We start from the raw sequence: 20121 nt of genomic DNA on the forward strand, positions 1-20121 counted from the left end.
CTCATGGTCATAGGAATAAATACTTGACACGCAGAAAACAGTAGCAACAAAATGACACGATCAACATGCTACGTCTATTAGTTTGGGTCTAGTCCATCACATGATTCTCCTAATGATGTGATCCCGTTATCAAGTGACAACACTTGCCTATGGCCAGGAAACCTTGACCATCTTTGATTAACGAGCTAGTCAACTAGAGGCTTACTAGGGACAGTGTTTTGTCTATGTATCCACACAAGTATTGTGTTTCCAATCAATACAATTATAGCATGGATAATAAACGATTATCATGAACTAAGAAATATAATAATAACTAATTTATTATTGCCTCTAGGGCATATTTCCAACAACATCATCACCATCTTCGCAGTCATCATCACCCTCTTCTTCTTCACTTTCTTCTTCATCACATTCATGCTTGGCTTTCAAAGCAAGATTGATCTTTGATGTTGAAGTGCCATGCATGGCAAGGTGCTTTGTTGCATTTGCCTTTGACTCTTCAAATAATTGGAAAGTGGATATGATGTCATCTGGAGTCATTTCTTTGAACCCATGGTGCTGCCTCATGTCCCATACCATTTGATGGTGGTACGGAGCAAGAGCATGAAGTAACTTGTCTACGAGAAATCTCTTGGTCAAATTGAAACCATCTTGCGTCTTGTCACAGTCACAGGACTCAATGTCCGCGACGAGAGTCATGAGCCGTTCTAGCAGTTGCTTGGCAGATTCACCCTTTTCCATAAATTCTGTAATTGCCCCTTGGCAATTTCATATTGAGCAAGCCGAAGAGTGGAGGTACCGGTCTTGGTCATTATAATGCTATCCCATAGTTCCTTGGCACTTGTGATGTGAATGTGAGGTCTCCGTTGCTTGTCATTCATTCATTTTCTTATGCACATTGACCGCAGTGTCGTTGAGATGCTTGTCATAAGTTTCTCTGGGAGTGAGGCACCTTGGATCTACAGGATTGTACCCATGCTCGAGGATGTCCAACATCTCATCATTGGCGTACCTAAGATGATCCTGCATACCAACTCTCCACAAAGCAAAATCGGAATTGTCATCAAGCAAGGGAGGTTTTCCTCCAGGATTGTTTCTCAACTTGAGATCTAGCATAAAGCCATGGAACACTGGTTTGGTTCCTCTCCGGAGGTTGTTGGCCAAATGAAGAACCGTGCACATTTGGCCCTGAGGCCCTCGGGGACGTGGCTGTCCCCGTGGTTAATGATGACAGTCTTAGTTGGACCAAGGCCTCAAGAGAAGCATCATGCTCCTCTTTTTGCTTGGCAAGGGCTCGTTCCAGGTCCTCAGAGGTGAAGGACTTGACTTCCGTGGAAGTCCCGTCCCTCTCCACTGGAGCTACAGTAGTGGGAATCCCGTCCATCTCGCTCTAGGGCGGTTAAGCCACAAGAATAGAGAACGAGGCTCTGATACCAATTGAAAAGGATCGAGATGGACCTAGAGGGGGGGTGAATAGGTACAGTTCCAAATTTTAATAATTACTTAGCAATTTTAGGCAAAGGTGCGGAATATGAGCATGAGCCTAATAATTGCAATGACAAGGAGTAAGCTATTTAGAGTGAAGTAAGGCAACCGGTACACAATAATCAAATGCAAGTACGTAATAAGGGTTAACACAAGTAGAGAGTTAGGGTTAGGGATAACTGAAACTCCAAGAGAGGCGAGGATGTATCCCCATGTTCACTTCCTTGGAGGGAAGCTACGTCATCGTTAGAGGGGCGGATGTTACCACGAAGGCACACCAACGCCACGAAGGCTCACCCTATTCTCCCTTTGAGATAACTCCACGAAGGTGTTTCTCAACCACTAGTGGTAAGCCTTGAGGTGGCTTCCAAACCTTCACAAACTTTCCGGGGGGTAATCACAATGGTTTGATTCCTGTCCGAAGACTCCTACCGCCTAGGAGTCTCCAACCTCCAAGAGTAACAAGATCACAGGGATTGCTCAAAACTTGCTCAAATCACAAATCACTTTGGTGGAGAGGAGGAGAAGGAGACGATCTATCTTTTGATTGGAACAACACTCAAAGGGACTCACAAATGCTCTTGGGATCTAAGATTGGGTGTAGACAAGAGTGAGTGAGGAGAAAGGTGTTCTTGTAAGTGTTCTAGCTGTGTTGGACACCCTCTCACGAAGTGGGAGGGGGTATATATAGTGGGGAGAGTAAAACACCCGTTGGGGGCACTTAAGTCTGGCAGCGATCGGACATCCGGCAGTTTCTCGGATGTCCGGACGCCCACAAAGGTGTCGGACGTCCGATAGGGGTCGGTCGTCCGAGAGATGTATATATATCTAGAATCACTGTGTAGTTGAACAGGGACTGGACGTCCGGAGGAAGCCGGAAGTCCGAGTTATTCGACTCAAACTTCTCTGGTGCGAGATTCCGGATTTCCGAAGGAGGTCGGACGTCCGGCCCTCGGACGTCCGGAGGGAGCCGGAAGTCCGAGTTATATGGCTCAAATTTCTCTGGTGCAGAGTTCCGGATTTCCGAAGTTGGTCGGACGTCCGGCCCTCGGACGTCCGGAGGAAGCCGGAAATCCGAGTTATATGGCTCAAGTTTCTCTGGTGCAAGGTTCCGGATTTCCGAAGGAGGTCGGACGTCCGGCCCTCGGACGTCCGGAGGAGGCCAGATGTCTGAGGCATTGGTTCTGTTTTGAGATAAGAGCAGAGTAGTGAAGATGTGGTATGAGCAGAAAAGTAGAGATGTAGTATGAGCAAATTCATCGTAAAACCTGTGATCCCCTCTTAATAGTGCGGGATCCCTATACTCAAGAATAGTAAATTTAAAGGATAGTCTACATCATCTTTTCTCAATCCCGAGACTTCTTGACATATAAGTCCCGATCTTCTCAGACCACCTTGGCACATAATTCTCAATCTACTAAAAGTACTTGCCATCCTGAGATACACTCAACAAATAGGATTGGTTTCCTATGTATGTGTTGTCATTAACACCAACACTCGATTAAGGGCATGACTGCACTTTCAGAAGCCCATATAAAAAATAAAAGAGGCCAAAGATGCCCACCAAAAAAAGAGAAAAAAATAAAAAAATGAGAGAAAGAGAGAAGGGACAATGCTACTATCTTTTTCTCGGTCTATTTGACACGGACGTGATTCCTATATGCATAATCATTGCCTTAGATATCTTCATAATTATTCGCTTTTCTATCAATTGCTCGACAGTAATTTGTTCACCCACCGTATTATTTTCCTTCATGAGAGAAGCCTCTAGTGAAACCTATGGCCCCCGGGTTTATTTTTCCATATTATACTTTCAGATCTATAAACCAAAAATACCAAAATATATTGCTGCCATTTATTTACTTTTGCTTTACTTTTAGTTCTAGCAATCTTTTATACCTATCTCTATCAGATCTCATCCTTGCAAACAACCGTGAATGGATTGACAACCCCTTTTTAGCGTTGGGTGCAAGTGTTTGATTATTTGTGTAGGTGCGAAGATTGGGGCCTTGCTTGTTCCTCCTACAGGATTGATACCTTGGTTCTCAACAAACTGACGGAAATACTTATCTACTTTGCTGCATCACCCTTTCCTCTTTTAGGGAAAACCTACACAAGCTCAAGAAGTAGCAGTTACGAAGGCTCGAAGACCTACAACAAGCTCTGAGGTTCCCGTTTTTCACCTAAAGGAGCTCAATGCTCTGCTAATGATGCAGCTCAACGGGACATCGCTCACGGGCGCGGCACCTACAATCGGCACGCTGTGGCGCGGCAGCTGCAATCGGCAAGCTCTGGCGCGTCCAGGTGACGGTCTCGTAGAGCGGGGGAACAGGCTGCAGGGTGCACAGGGGCCACGCGGATCTAGCAGAAGCGATGGATGGCGTTGGTCAGCTAGTCCTGCTCACCGTCATCGAACGTGGGCGTCACAGTGTCGCTGGGAAGGCTGGCACCAATGAGCCAGCTGATACGTCCCAAACGTATCTATAATTTCTGCTTGTTTCATGATCTTTTGGATGACATTCTTATATGTTCTGCTACACTTTTATATCATTTTACACATATTTGGACTAACCCACTAACTCAGTGCACCCACTGCCAGTTTCTGTCTACTGATGTCTATTTTGCAGGGGCTTTTACCCAATTTTCCGAAGCCCGAAAAAATCCAGAAAAATATATAAAAAAATCAGCGAAACAGAAGCTTCGGGATCACTTAAGGAGGGCCAGAGGTGGGCCACGGGCCTCCCAAGTGGTCTGCTGGCGCGGCCAGGCCCTAGGCCGCGCCAGGAGGTCGCCTGGGTGGGTCTCACCTCCTCCGGTGCCCTCCTTTGGCCTATATTCAGAGATCCGTGAGGAAACCCTCGCAGACTTTATGGAATCACGAATTTCTCCATCGTTCCGCCGCAACACTTCCAAGATCGGGAGCGTCGGGAGACCTCTTCCCGGCACCCTGCCGGAGGGAGGATTGACCTCCGGGAGCTTCTCCACCGCCGTGGACGCTTCCCGGACCTGTCGTGAGTAGTCCTCCTTGGACCATGGGTCCATGACGAGTAGTTATGTGATGTCTTCTCTCCAATCTTGTGCTTCAATAGTTAGTCCTTGTGAGCTGCCCTACATGATCAAGGCATCTACGTAGTTCTCTTGCTTTCGCTATGCTCGGTTTGTTGGGATCCGATGGATTATGAGATTATGTTCAGATTGTTATGAGTTATATATTTGATTATCCTTTTATATTATGTTCCTTAGTGATTCTTGCATGTACTCCGTTGCTTTTTATTGCTTTGGCCGAGTAGTAGATTGTAACTCCAGGAGGAAGCGTTATGCCTGATTGTGGGTTCATGCCCCTCGATGTCTAGCTTGAGTGACAGAAACATGAGACTAGGGGATGTGCTTGTTGCCACCAGGGAGAAAACAACGGTGCTTGTGACCACGGTTGCAAGGATTGTTTACCTTACGCATAGTTCATTAATGCATTTGTCCGTTGCTTTGAGTTTACACTTTGGATGGGGCTCGCAACTTAATACCGGAGAGATGTTTTGGATAGATATCTCAAGGTGGATGGTTAGTAAGTAGATGATGATGAATAAACGGTCTACTTGTCTTGGCGTACTACCCATTACTATTGAACCTCTAACTATCAAGGAGCATAATTAGCATTACGGTGCGATCATAATTCTGTCAATTGCCCAACTTTGATTTGTTTACCCTAGTATAGTTGTTTATCGTCTTTTAGGAGAGAGGCATCATTAGTGAACATCATGTGACTCCGGTCCATATCACCATCATTGTTTACACCTCCATCATTTACCGCTTTCATTTACTTTTCCGTTGCAATCCCTATTACCTCCCCGCTTGTGTTTTGATCCTTTGCAAACTACAAGGCCGGAGAGATAGACAACCTCTCTGTACTCGTTGGAAGCAAAGTTACTTGTTGTGTGTGCAGGTCTACGTCTTCTTCTAGCACGAGGGTGGAAGACACCTACTTGTCGAGCCTAGGAGTCCTCCTGGTTCGATAAACCTTACAGTCTCCGTGTAAGGGAAATTTGCTGCTGACTACATCTCAACCTTCCACTTGGGGTATCCAACGAGGGACCAGAAGTATATACATCATCTCGTCATCACCAGCTCACCACCGACGCCCAGGTGCGGCCATACGAGTGTGCGGCGCAAGGATAAGCTCACGGGAACAGGGAGCAAGCACCAATGCGTGACACTCGTGAGATTGTGGTCGATCTTGACCAGTCATTGATCCAGTGCACACTAGGTGCTCGGCAATGCAAACGGTATGAGGAAAATGAGTGTGGAGCTGAAACTTGGAGGGGGGCTTCTCATTGCTTCTGGAGGCTGTCTAAGTTAATTCAGAATTTTTGGAGGTGAAAAAGATGGGTTTTCATCAAAAAGATCAAATTTGGTCCAAATTTTAGTCAAACGGGTTTTCAAAAGTTTAAACGGCAAAACAAAAAGTTTTTGAAGAAATAGGTTGAAGGTACCTAGGGCTATCATGGATAACTTACTTGGGGTCAGAAGCGAAGGATAACTATAGGTTTCTTTGCAATTTTTTTGGTGTTCTAAAATGATTACAAGAAATTCCTAGAGTCATTTAAAAATAGATAGTAATAATACACAAACCTAAAACTTTGTGAAACTGTTTTAGATGATGTCCTTAGGACAGAAGATGATCATTGGGATGAAAACATAGAATTTGGGAGAGGAGAGAAATGAGTGAGAATTTCTAGGGGGGGGGGGGGATTTGAGCATAAACCAATTTGTGATTTTCAAATAAAATAAAAGATGAAATTCTCACAATAAGATTTCTCTCATGTAAGAACCAGGTAGAAGCTCTTGTCAAAAGTTATTTCAAGGAACCTCATAAGAATTTTTTTCTCAAGAATAAAGTTTCCAAAAGAGGTTTTTAATAAAAATTCCCATATCTCTCTTTAAAAAAATAAAACTTCAAAATTCTAAATAAAAATTTTGTGGGTGTTAGAACATACGGATAGTTTTAGGTTGATAACTGAAGTAGCTAAATATGCATCATATATGATAAGAATCATATGTTCAAAAAATACAGCCGCTTAAGAATTTAATTATAGATTTATTCTGACATACTCCATTTGTCAAAAAAAAACTTGTCTTAAGATTGTTTCTCAAATAGAGATATCTAGCACTAATTTGTTGTTAGATACATTAATTTAAGGGACAAGTTTTTTCGAACAAAAGGAGTATAATGCATCTCTGAAAAGTGAGACGGGGGAGTATAAGTTTCTTTTCTTTTTTCGAGACAAAATACTCCCTCCGTCACGGTTTAGGAGGTGTACTTAGAAATTCTCTGGAACGCAGGTGGTTATTGATGGCTATGAAATGGGTTAAAATAACAATCATACTACACATGCATATATAAGTAGTACTACACATGTATATATAAGTAGTACAACGAAGTACTCCCTTTGTTCGTAAATATAAAACCTTATAGAGATTGCACTATGAACTTTATACGGATATATATTTAGACATATTTTAAAGTATAGATTCACTCATGTAGTCTCTAAGTAAAATCTCTAAGAGGTTTTATATTTAAGAACGGATGGAGTACTAATTAGCTGTTAAAAGTAAATGTCATACGTCTTAAAACTTTGGTTATTATGAAAATGCACGTAAATTTAACTGTGACGGGTAGAAACTATGTGAGTATAAGCCGTGATGGAAGGCCAATCATGTGCCGGGCCCAGCCCAAAAAAGCAACGCGACGCGATCTCCGATGCGGAAAAGATGCGACGCGGAGGAGGTGGATCCGGACCCACTCGGAACTGCGTACCACCAACGCGACCCCTGCTGCCGCAAACAACACGAGCGCCGGCGGGCCCCGCTGCGCCCACTCAAGCGCCACAAACGCCAAAGCCGGAAGAAAGAAAGAGAGCGCCTCGAAGCCCGCGCGCGCCGTCCACCGCTCCCTTTACTCGCCTCACGCTGCCCCACGGGCCCCGCGGCTTTCCGCCATGTGGGGCCCCGCCCCCGTCCCGTACCTTTGGCTGCGCTGTGGCCCCACGCCTATCCCGACGCTGTTGCCAAACGCGGAGAGTAACTTCCTCGGTGGTAAATTGTTTATACTTTTTTTTGTGGGGACACAGCAATAACTTTGGTTGGACGAATTAGTTAGGCCTGTTTCCGTAATTCTGACGCGTTTTTCTTTCGGTAATATTCTGTTTAAATTGGGTAGGAATATATGACAGGCCGATTATAGATCAGCCAATGGAACGGGATAAGTTCTATACTAGTACCTCTCTTCTTTTCTAGCGTCTTTGGTCAAAAAGGGTCACGAATTTCTCACCTAAAAAAAAAGGACATGTAGCATCCTGTGCATCTCATTTTAATTCTTGTTGACAAATCTGCCTATAATGAGTTTTTGGTATGGCCTACTAGTAGTGAGGATGGAATATATGAAATGCTATTGGATGGAATAAATTCCGTGCTGTTGGGCACCGCCTGGAAAGAGAGGGGGAAACTTCCTTGCCACCCAAGAGAAGAGAATATAGTGGAGTATAATCCAAGTGCCAACGGAATACATATCTGGATCAATCAATCACATCGCATATCTTAATTTTGCAAAGCATCTCAGATCCACGCGAGATCTCACTCTCAATACCGTAGATATGGCAAAATTAGTAAGTACTAACAACGTAATCATAAAGACAATTACAGTGCAAAACAAACCCAAAACAGGTCAGGATTAAGTCGGGGAACATGATAGCAAACCACGTTCCATCACGTGGATCAATCAACAAAGTACCGAGCCTTTTTCTCAGTAGTACCAAAGCTAATTCACTCGCGGTGGCACCAGTTCAGATTTTGGGTCCAGAAAGTTCTGCGGCTAATTTAATTTAAGGAAAATGGCACGGGAATCGAGTGGATAACACTACGAAAAGCGGCTCGTACATTTGGAAGACAAACCATGAAAGCGACAAACAGATGCAGAATCCAAGGAGCACGGATTACGGATAATTTATAGCGGAGTTCATCTCATTCATTCAAACGGTAACAGACAAGGGAAGATAACCATGGCGGCCGGACGCAGATCCAGCAGCCTAAAGAGTCCACCTAAAACCCTCCTAAACCAACCACGGAGATCTCATCGGACGGACAGGGGCAAGACACGACACGACTTCTTATTTAGACCGACGACACGACAGGGGACACATGGCACGACGACGACGACGACGGGCGAGCGCGACGGGCGGACGGACCTAGAGCTGGCCGCAGTCGGCGATGACGACCTGCTTGGAGCAGGTGCCGCTGCGGGAGCCCACCTTCTCGATGTTCTTGACGACGTCCATGCCCTCGACGACCTCGCCGAAGACCACGTGCTTGCCGTCGAGCCAATTGCAGGGGACGGTGCAGATGAAGAACTGGGAGCCGTTGGTGTTGGGCCCGGCGTTGGCCATGGAGAGGATCCCTGGCTTGGTGTGCTTGTGGATGAACTTCTCGTCGGCGAACTTCTCGCCGTAGATGGACTCGCCGCCGGTGCCGTTGCCCCTGGTGAAGTCGCCGCCCTGGCACATGAAGTCGGGGATGACGCGGTGGAACGAGCTGCCCTTGTAGTGCAGTGGCTTGCCGCTCTTGCCGACGCCCTTCTCGCCGGTGCAGAGCGCGCGGAAGTTCTCCACCGTCCTCGGCACCGCGTCCTTGTACAGCTCCATCACGATGCGGCCGGCCGGGGCGCCGCCCACCGTCATGTCGAAGAACACCTTCGGGTTGGCCATCTCGCTCGCCGGGATCGGGATCGGGATCGGGGCTAGGGTTTTGGGGGAGATTGGGAATTCGGGTGCGCGGATTGGGATTTCCTCTGGCTTCGGGCTCTGTGATCTGGCAAGGGATGACCGGGCCGTGGGTTAAATAGGCGGCGAGGGACGAAGCGGGGGCGGCGCCGGCCGTCCGATCTGGACGCGTGGCTGCATCGGGGAGAGCGGGGGCTAACCGGGGAGGTTGGGCGGTGCGGTTGCGGGAACCGTGGTTAGGCCTAGGGTTGGGTTCCCCGGTGGACGCGAGCGGCACGTGACCCATTCCAACGCAAGACTGTATGACATGTGGGGCCACAGGATGCCTGCACTGGAGGGCGGCCTGCAGGGGTCCGTCGGTGTGGGGACCTGATACGTGGGCCCGAGGCGTCATTGGGTGTGGGTGGAAGCGGCGTCCGTGCGAGGTTTCATTGGATCTTTGTGGTGGTAACTGGGGTTGCGACCGTGGTTACCCGGGGGTGGTTGGGTCGGGACTAGGGTTGGGTTGGGGTATACCTGATTTTGGACTGCGCGCGGTCCACCAGGACCGGGTGGAGCGGCGCGCGTGGGATCTGGTGGGAGGGTCTATGGACCTGGTGCACGGGAGGCTGTGGTGGGGACGGGCGGAGGGGATATGCCGCGGTGCGAGTGGGCGATATTCTGTTGTGGCTTGGATCGCACGCGGACTGCATGTGCAACTGGCCCGGGACGATTCCTGCCGGCCCAGTCCGCGCGGCGGAGCGCCAACGGGCGGCTCATCGGGGCCGTTCAGCGTGGGTTTGAACGGTCGGGATCCGCGTGATCAGGGCGCCTACAGGGAACGGCAGGGTCTAGAAGCTTCCTTCTCATCTCACCTAGGGCCTGCTTGAACTGAAATACGTGCCGCCTTCTCTTTTTTCTTTGGGAGGTATAAAAATATTACCTAGACAGAAATGTAGAGTTGCAGTTTTTAGGCAATTTTTTTAGGAGAGAAAAAGATGTATGTGGATTAATTATAATATATTCCTACTTTTCTAGCTGATTATATTCAGTTCCTGTAAACCCCCCTTTTGAGTAATATAAGTTCTTGATTCGCAAAAAAAAGGTAAAGAATTTTTTTATTTGAATCCTTCAGATCACGGACTTATTCATGGAGAAATACCCCATCCTTTTTGTTTACGGGGAAGTACAAAATTTGTTATATTTGTTTACGGGGAAGTACAAAATTTAAACTATGTCGTAGCAATGAAGAATATTAAAAACTTCCAAGGCACCTTAGTCTCTTTCTCACCAAATCATATTACCTACCCTTGCATTGCAAAATACTTGAAATAGTAGTATATTTGACTCAAAGTTGAGCTTCTCTATTTTGACAAGGCCAATAAAAAATATGCTAGTATCTTTTTTTTGCGGAAGTAGTATCTACAATATCAAATGATAGTAATGAAGCCAATTTGGTGTTGTAGAGGTTGACCGATTTTTGTACACCTCTCTCGTGAACAGTAACCACGGGAGGCGAAGGGGAAGGTGCCTAGATCTCTTGTTGTGCCAAAGGACGGATCAGCAGCAACTCCCTCTTTGGTCGTAGTTGCGAAGGCGGGGGAGGCGGGGAGTGGAGGGACCTCTGATTTGTGTTGAAGGCATGTAGATAGTTGGGTCAGGCTCCCCGACAGCGCAGGCAAGGTGGTGGTGGTGGCGGCGGTGTGGAATAATGGTGATGGAGCTTGTTCATCGTCTCAACAAGGTCACATGTGGCGACATCGACGAGCTTCTTGCGTTGTTTGGTCCTCGATTTGTTGATTCGATGGCTCATGTTCTCCATGTGCAGTCTTCGCAACGGAGAGACAGTCCGTGAGGAGAGATTTTGCCCCTCAATCCCGTCTTTTTCCATGGCAAGTTGACTCCTTATCTTGTTGAGTGCTGGTGGTGTTGCGGTGAGGAGTTGGCGGCTATTACCGATGGTTTTCACCACCTTACATGGTCTTCAGAGTTGTGATGACATCGACGTGGTTCCTTCGTCTTCATCCATCATGGTGGTCCTCTTGGGCTGACATTGAACACTTCTAGTTTGTGCTCTATCAAGTTGCAGGTTCCAATTTCACACCGTCTCCAGATGAGAGAGACAACAATAATAGCAACTGCGCATCGGCAACCCGCGATGGACGGAGGAGTCGGATGGTTTTAGAGGGACTTGTTTTCTATTTTATTGTATATGTTGGGGTGTTTTATATCACCGCTCGGTTTGAATATAATTTTGAGGTCTTTTTCATCAAAAGCACTTAAAGTCAACCAATTTCAATATCCATGCCACCCTACACACTCTTCCAAGCACTAGTTGCAGTTTTGGTATTGATATTCAATCCTTCATTTTATTTTTATATACAGACTCCTTTGTTCCAAACTGGCCCCAAAAGACCGCTTAAAGGGACTTCCTCCAAATTTGACATGTGAAAATCCAATTAACCCAACGTCGGCTTTTGATTTCTATCCCGCCCCCTAGCCACTCGATTTTGACATGGATACATTTGTTTAACATCGGAAGGGCCTCTAAGAACCAGACATCCATTGGATAAGCATGCATACACATTTTATAACAGGATCCAAAGAAAACAAAAAATACACGCTAGTCCCTAACACATGCAAAGAATAGCACAAACAAAGAAAAAAGATAATATATTTAGGTCTGAAGCTACTCCCAAATGGGTTCCATCTCGTTGCCGACATTGATGTGGCCACTTGGGCACCACACAATGGACTCCTTCCAGAAGCAAAGTTGCCTTCCTCTGACATCATGGCCCTGAGGAAATACATTGGGTCGCCTTTTGGCCAGAAAGTATGATGGATCACTCGAGGAGTCCGACTATCAACCACATTGGGTGATGTAGGTCTTCTAGAACCATCATCATCATATAGGCTCTTGAACTCCATCAACCCCATCTAACACTCCATATCTCATTCGTTCCATCTTTATCCCCACAATGAAGTGACAACCGAGGATGAGTTGGAAGCCCTTTGTTGGTTTAGGGCAGGACAGATATCCCATCGAAAGCTTGGATCGGACAAGATCCCACCCACACAATTGGGGCCAAGCTGGGATCTTCCACCAACTCACTGTTCGTCACTACCATGACCAACAGAGATGGCGTGGATCATCGAAAAGGCTCGTGAAGGAGAAGCTACACACTTATTTAGGGAGTAGATGTCGGATCAGTAGCCCTCACATCGCCTCCACAGTGGATGGTAGTATGAAGACCACACGAATGGCCAACATTTCTTGCGTGTGAGCAGCATCAAACAACCCATCAACAACATAGTGTAGTGCCCCAAGTGTAACCTTCCCTATTTGGAACCTATTGCAAGTGGGTCCACCTTGTCAGGGATATGATGATATCATTTGTGCCATGACTTCATGTGATGTCCCTTGTATTTTCTTCCTTGCATGCATGCATGTCATATCATATCTTCCATGTTTCATTGAGACTTTGTGATTGCAAGTGTGGTGGTGATGATGTGGTGTCTTGTGAATTCATGTGATGTTGGTGCATATGTGTTGTGGTGAGCAGTAGTAGTGTTGTGGTGATAGTTGGTTTGCAAAACCCTTTGATTACAAAACCCCTCTCTCTCTTTTAATTCCCTAGTTCAATATTAACTTGCTCCTAAGCTGTTTAAAAAATGTCTTTTATTTAGGGGATATTGTGGGTGTTAAGTTGTGCAAGTTTGGTGATTTTAAAAGTGTTTTTAAGCAGGTGCAATAAGTACAAAACAGAGGCATTAATTCTGTTTTGTGAAATATTGCTTGCTCCTAAAAATCTTGTTCTTGTTTTATTTAAATATGCCATATTTTTTCTATGACCAGGGGGTATTTTCTTTTGATTTTATCCCCACTAGTTTGCCTTGCTTAATTCTTTTCCTTCTGGCATATTTCTTTAAATAGAAAAGCCATAGAGTTCTTTCCCTCTTATTTGGCGCCAGTGGCTACTTCTCCCTCACGGCCCGGCCCAGTCTCCCTCACTCACGCGCGCGACACCTTCTTCCTCCCCCCTTTCTAGCGAGGCAGAGGACCCCACCCGTCATCCCCTCTCTCCCGTTCCCCTCTGCTCCACCGAGGGAGAGCGCGCGCACATGGTCGACGGCACGCCCCCACGCTCCCCCTCGCGCTATATAGCCCCCTTGGCATTCGTGCCCTGGCTAGGGTTCCCTCTTCCACCGCCGCTCCACCCAGATCTCTTCCCCCTCCTCTCTGCAACGTCGCAGCAAGGTAAGAGCGGCGGATCCGCCATAGCTGACGGGTGAAGGAGGTCGTCGACGTCGTTGTGGTGCCCTTTCCTCCTCGTCGAAGGGTCCAGGAGCTCGGCGGCCTCTCGAGGGGCTCATTCCCGTCGCTGGATCACCCTCATCGCCCCTGCTTCCTCTTCTTCCCGACAGTGCACCTTCTCCGACGAGCGGCTTCGCCGGTGTCCTTCTTCCTCTACTTCCTCTACGGGGCGCTTCCTCCTCGCCCCGTGCGTGAGGTAGCACTCCTCCTTCTTCCTCCCTGTCCCAGATCGAGCATCGTAGCAGTAGAATCGATGCGCGCGTCGCCTCTCTCGCCGGAGCCGTCGATCATCGTGGTCACGTCGCTGCAGAGCCCCTCGGGCATAGCTAGGTGTTGGAATGAGCTCGTGTGTGTGTGGGCTTCCTCCCATCCACGAGCCGTAGTAGGATTTAGCCTATACCGCCGGCGAGCACCTCCCCTGTTCCGGCGAGCCGTCGGTAGCAGATAAGCAGAGAGGGTTCTTCTTTTGTTTCGTTGCACGTATAAGTTCAGATGACGTATCGTAGCCCAGTGGTAGTGGTGTTGTGTGCCTGATGAGTAGGGCGTGGGTTCGAATCCCCCCTCGGCACCTTTTTTTGGTTTGATTGTTTTCGGCACAGTAATCTACAGGGAAGCCTTAACCTGTTCAATCCCATCTCTCTGTCAAAGGCAGTAGCAGTACCGCAGTGGTTGTGCTGTGGTGTGTTGCACCACGGGCTCTGTGGTTCGAAACCTAGAGAGACCCCATTTTCTTTTTCCTGTTTCTTTTATTTTGTTTTCCTTTGCTGTTTTAATTTCTTGCAGCCCTATTCATTGTAGTAATTGTGATGTGCTTGCACATGAGAGCATGTATCTTTCCCCTTCTCAGGCAAGAGGAAGTGTTGTAGTTTTTGCTAGCTTGTGAACCCTTGGTGATGCACTTGTGTGTGTGTAGATATACTTGGTAGGAGGATATGTAGGTTATTTGTATACTTGTAGGATTGCAAGCATAGTATTTGTTGTGTGTGTGATGCATTAGAATTTCATGTGTAGGTGCAACTTGTGAGATTTAGTGTAGTGTGTGGATTGTGCTTGTGATCTCATGAGTGTGGTGTGTGTGTGTGTGGATGGGTTACGCCTCCCCACATACCTTGTGTGTGTGGTTCCATACACCTGCCTATGTTCTTGCCTATGTAGTAGGGGTAGCATCTTTGGTGTCAACTAGGTGGATTCCTCTATTTCATGTGTAGGTATTTTATCTATGTTGTGCTTGTCTCATATGATGATGTGGTGGTGTGCCAAGGCACATGGACATGAGGTCTACCCCTCATGTGCACCATTGATATTGTGGCCTTGTGTATATGCTTGTGTAGGAGTTGTTCTAGTGATTTTGCACATATGATGATGCACTATTCACTATGTAGGATTCTATGTGGATTTTCTTTCCTAGTTTGTGCCTACTTGTTCCAAGCAAGTGCATATGTTTTATATATGTTTTGTGGTAGAAAGATCCCAGTAATCCAATGGTGAAATCATTTTTGCCATTGGAACATTTTCTGGAGATGTCATGTTTACATTTTTCTTCTATGTTTAGAGTTTGGTTCCATGAGTTGTGATGTGCTCTTGTGTTTGCTTCTTGCTTGTGCTGGTAGTATTCTTGGCTAGCTACAACCACATATATTATTTGTCATAGTTGGGTGGCTGTAGGTGCTTTGCATGTAGCTCACAAAGTGCTATGATGCAGTTTATGGCAGAATGTGTAGTTTTGTCATTTTGATGATTGTGAGTGCTTAGTTGATGTTGTGGTGTTCTTCTTTGCTACACCCCATCCATGATGGATTGTTTTATGTCTTGGCAACCTGGGAATACTAGATTTGTGCCATTTGAGTGTGTGGTGAATATTTTGACACGTAGGGCTTCATATCTTGTTTCGTTGATTCCCGTTGATCCGTAGCTCCGATTGTAATGTTCTTTATATGGTTTTGCATCGTTTTCACGAGACGCATCTGATCATGTCATTCTCATGCATGTCAAAATAGGTTAGCATGCAGTTCTGTCCAGGAACTTGTTCTAGCTCCTTAAGCTTGTGTTAGTGATAGAACTAGTGATGCATGCTCATTTTCATCTCATGCATCATGTGCTTGTTGCATCTTGAGGTGTTGTTGCTCACTGGATGTTATTCTTATGTTGGGTAGCACCGGTATCGGAGAACGAATACGTGGAGTCAGGAGAGTACGTGCAGGACGATCAAGAACCATTCCAAGATGAGGATATCACAGGCAAGATGATATGACCTTGATTCCACCTCTAGACTTGTTATGCTAGATTACGTTTCCTTGTCATATGCTCGCTGCCTACCACTGAAATATTTGCCTCTTGATATGCCATGAACCCAAACACTGATCCCTTCCTAGCAAACTTGAATGGCTAAGTAGGCTTTGCTCAGCTACTAATGTTAGCGTTGCTAGATGCAGGTGCTTTGTCTCATGTGATAACATGAGCTTGATATCATTATCTTAAATTCTGTTATTTAATTAATGCACCTATATACTTGGTAAATGACGGAAGGCCTAGCCTTTTGCCGGGTGCTTTGTTCCGTTATTGCCGCCGTAGTTACCGGCTACCGGTGTTTGATTCCATATTGATCGCTCCTAACACGTTCGAGGTTGTTATGGGGACCCCCTTGATAAATCGCGTAGTGCTAAGACTTGTCCGACAGGACTCAACATTGGTGTTAATTTGCTAATTACTTAATAATAAACTGCATAGGGAATAGCTACCCCGAGGAATTTAATCAACAACCCGGGCCAGTGCTCCTCATGAGTGTTGGTCCAAAATGGACAGACTGTGGGGGCCACCACAGGGAAACTTGAGGTTTGGCTCCTGTAGGCTTTTCCATCCGTTGTGTCCTGAGACTGAGATACGCGGCTCTTATCAGGGTCGTCGACACGAGGGGAGGTCCTGCTAGTCTTGCCTTACCTTAGCGATATATCTTGCGTATAGGAATCCCAGTGAAGCTTTGGTTCTCCCAGAGTTGAGGTTTTCCTCTAAGGAATCCGACGAGATCACGAGATTCGTGATAGAGGATTACTTTGTGGCCTGTGTACGTTTGTGATGGACTAGTTGGAGCACCCCTGCAGGGTTTAATCTTTCGGAAAGCCGTGCCCGCGGTTATGTGGCAACTTGGAATATTTTGTTAACATCCGGTACTAGACAACTTAAACATAATCTAATAAAATTGCCAACCGTGTGCGTAACCATGACTGTCCCCTCGAAGATCTCTCTTCGATCGGGAGCACGATGGGGTTATGTATGACGTAGGTAGGTGTTCAGGATCACTTAGTGATCAAGTATTCACGACCGCTAGTATAGTCCACCTTCATAAATCCTCTACGTAAGTTAGCCACCAAATCAAGCTTAGGATGCTGCAACCTTAAACACTTCACCTTATCCTGCCTAATAACTTGACTAGTTCTGGCACCAAGGTCTTAGATTGCTGAGTCCCCGTGGCTCACGGATTCCTCCACAACACCAACAAGTTCAGGTACCCCAGAGACAGATGATCCCGACGACACGCAGCTGGCGTGGCAGTACGATGAGGAGACAGACCGTCTGTACGTGAACTATCCAGAAGATTGAGGCGTGGTCGTGATCGTGGGCCAGCAGGCAGGGTAGCATAGTCTTTTCTCTTGTTTTGTAGTCCGTAGTGGCACTACTTTGGTTGTATAGGTGATGTACTCTGATATATTTATGAGAAGGCAATTGAACCCCTGATTGTCTATCTTTATTATTATGTATGTGCTGTGTTACCTGTTTGCGAGACGCTTAGATGCGCTTCTTTCCAATTCGGAGCCTCGATCCCCAGATCGGAAAGGACCGCATCTTGGTCGTTACACATAGCGCGAGTCGCCTTGCGGGCAGATACAGGCAAAAGCCTCCTACCTAAGTTACTACTTCCTCCGTTTCTTTTTAGTCTGCATATAAGATTTGGTCAAAGTCAAGTGATACAAAGTTTGACCAAATATATATCAAAAGATATCAACATCTATAATACCAAACCTATATGCTATGAAAATTAGTATCATTATGCATCTATTAATATTGATTTCATATTATAAATGTTGATATTTTGTTCTATAAATTTAGTCAAAGTTTATGAAGTTTGACTTTGACCAAATCTTATATGCGGACTAAAAAGAAACGGAGGGTGTATACACAATAGCAACCTAGACTCATCTCCCTCCGCCACTCTGGCCGACGAGGCCGTTGAAGAAGGAGGAAAGGGGAGCCGAGGGAACCAACGCGACTCTCAATGGTGTGTGAGTAGATAAGAGAGAAACGAGAGAGGAGAAATGAGCCCCTGGCATGAAAAGATCGATGCATCCATTCTGTTGCAGCATTTATGCGGAGTTCTTATAATTGAAGAAAGAAATTGTGATAAGTTCAATCGTGCATCGCATCACAGATCATTTCCCACACACATGGCTTCGTCCGAAATGGCAATGCCATTAGCGGCCGTGCTCGTCTCGACGTCTTTATTCTGCCCAAGCAACATGATCTCGACGTTGGACACTGCAACGCAACTCGATTTGAAAGGCATCACATTCGACTATCTTTCATGTCTCCTTTATTCCTCATGGTTGCTTTTGGAATCTCAGGGATGCTATGGAATTCGTTCTTTCGGTGCTGATGTTGTCCACACGCATTCACAAAAACAGGCGTTCACTGTTGAGAGAGAATGCCGGTGTGGCACATGTGGTACATCGTTTTCATCTTTCTTGTTTTGTGGTCCGCCATGCAAGCCGTGGATGTGCAAACCTGTGGTTCCAATTGGCGTCTTCATCAAATTGTAGTTTTGCACCCGAAAAAGACCACCATGACAGGAAGAATTGCACGAGGATGCTAGCACGTGTGCTACCGGCCATTGAGGTCCATGGGCTCATTACCGCTTCAATGTTCGCAAAAGATGCTTGTCATTAGCCATTACCAACACCAAGAAGCTCGTAACCAAATAAAACCAAGAGAAAAAACATAATCAATGTCTAATTAGGCATTACACAACAAATGAAAAAAAGAACTCAGCTTAGGAATGCAATGCATATCTTCATCGCACAACCTAGAAAATAGTAGCCTTTTTCCCCGCAATAAATAATAATAGAAATAGTAGCCTTTAGAAAGGAGATGAGAAATTATGAGTCTTCTAATGATATTAAGACTGGAAAAAATGCCGCATGTGAAGGCTTAAAACTTCTCCCACGTAAAAACCAAATTATGCTGTCAGACAGGTTATCTTAGGATGCATTCTTAGCACACAACATTTGACGCGGCACAGAAAATGTTTACTAACGGGTAGCGGCTCAAACATTGTAAGATACACATGCCACCGATAATGGAACCAAGTCTTTGAAAAACAAAACGGCACAAGAAAGAAAATGAGCACTGCAACTTCTATGCGGGTGCAGGTTACTATTGGGAGATGCAAATATGCATTCATGACCAAGGAATCAAAGGGAACCATCATTCACATATTTTTCCTTTTATATACCCATAAGGCGAGGCGCAATGCGACTTCATGAAGCATGAAGTCTTGAGGTTGGAGAAGACACACAACTTGGCAAGGCGGAACAGTGAAAAGAGGAACCAAAGGAGGAAGAAACCTACGCTTTGCTTTGCCGAGGCAACCAAAAAAACCATGCACCATGCACCATGCACCGTGTAGATGAAGGATCGGTTGCCTGTTGTTTTATCTATAAAGCGGAACGAAAACCTTTCTCGATGAGTAAATTGCAAAAAAACATTATAATTGGGGACGCGAAAACAGAAAAACGTCGCCATTCGTTTTATTTTCAACAAAACACCACTATTGTACTGACAGTTTTTAAAAAACAATGATACGCTGATTTCGACCGTTTGAGTGGAAAGCTGACGGCTGGGTCCCACCTCCAAGTGATAATGTGGCAAGAAAAACTGATGTCATCCGTATGGACCGTTAATTTGATGTGGGCCCACCTGTCATAGTATCATCTCTCTTCATCCCTTTCCCTGGCATTCCGCCGAGCACTTTGTGAGCTCGCAGGAGAGCTCGTTGCTGGCAGCGTCAAGATCAGGAAGCAGGCCTGCCGGGAGGAAACTAGACAAGGGGTTGATGCAGAACGTCGACGTGCAGAACTCCTGCACCTTCAAATCTGCGTCGGCTATTGGCGGGGGCAACACCATGGTCGACGGAGGCGGCAGCCGAAGTGCGCAATTAGGGCAAGGAGGCTCAGGGCCAAATGGGTCGGGAGACATGTCTAGAAGCTGCGCGAATTCAAGGCAGAGCTTATCGTGGTAAGAATAGGCAATGAGCTAGTCGGAGTGGAGCGCATCAACGACGAAGCCGTCGGTCGGAGCCAAGGAAGAACGGCACACATGCGTCCCATCTGGGGCATCCGTGTCGATTCCTTCCGCGGGGAGTCTGGGCATGCGTGCGGCCGTGTTTGAGCCGCCGCGCCGCGCCACCACCCGCTCGGCCAGCCGCACCCTCGCCGCCCCGCCGCATCACCATGAGCTAAGGAAGAACATGACACGTGCGTTGTCTGGGTCTTCTCGTGTCGATTCCTTCGACGGGGAGTCTGG

The 20121-nt window shown here is 46.4% G+C and overlaps 1 protein-coding gene across 1 annotated transcript; it reads right to left on the reverse strand.

Annotated features, from left to right (window-relative positions):
- Window positions 1-8471: 8471 nt before the first annotated feature.
- Window positions 8472-9351, reverse strand: LOC123402860 (peptidyl-prolyl cis-trans isomerase). Its single transcript, XM_045096822.1, has one exon. The coding sequence runs from the start codon at window positions 9237-9239 to the stop codon at window positions 8724-8726; it is 516 nt and encodes a 171-aa protein (XP_044952757.1). The 5' UTR covers window positions 9240-9351; the 3' UTR covers window positions 8472-8723.
- Window positions 9352-20121: the final 10770 nt, after the last annotated feature.

Source organism: Hordeum vulgare, chromosome 6H (genome assembly GCF_904849725.1).
Source record: "Hordeum vulgare subsp. vulgare chromosome 6H, MorexV3_pseudomolecules_assembly, whole genome shotgun sequence".
NCBI lineage: Eukaryota > Viridiplantae > Streptophyta > Magnoliopsida > Poales > Poaceae > Hordeum > Hordeum vulgare.

Coding starts and splice junctions, on each gene's coding strand:
- LOC123402860 (XM_045096822.1), bottom strand. CDS start 9,239: ATGGCCAACCCGAAGGTGTTCTTCGACATGACGGTGGGCGGCGCCCCG.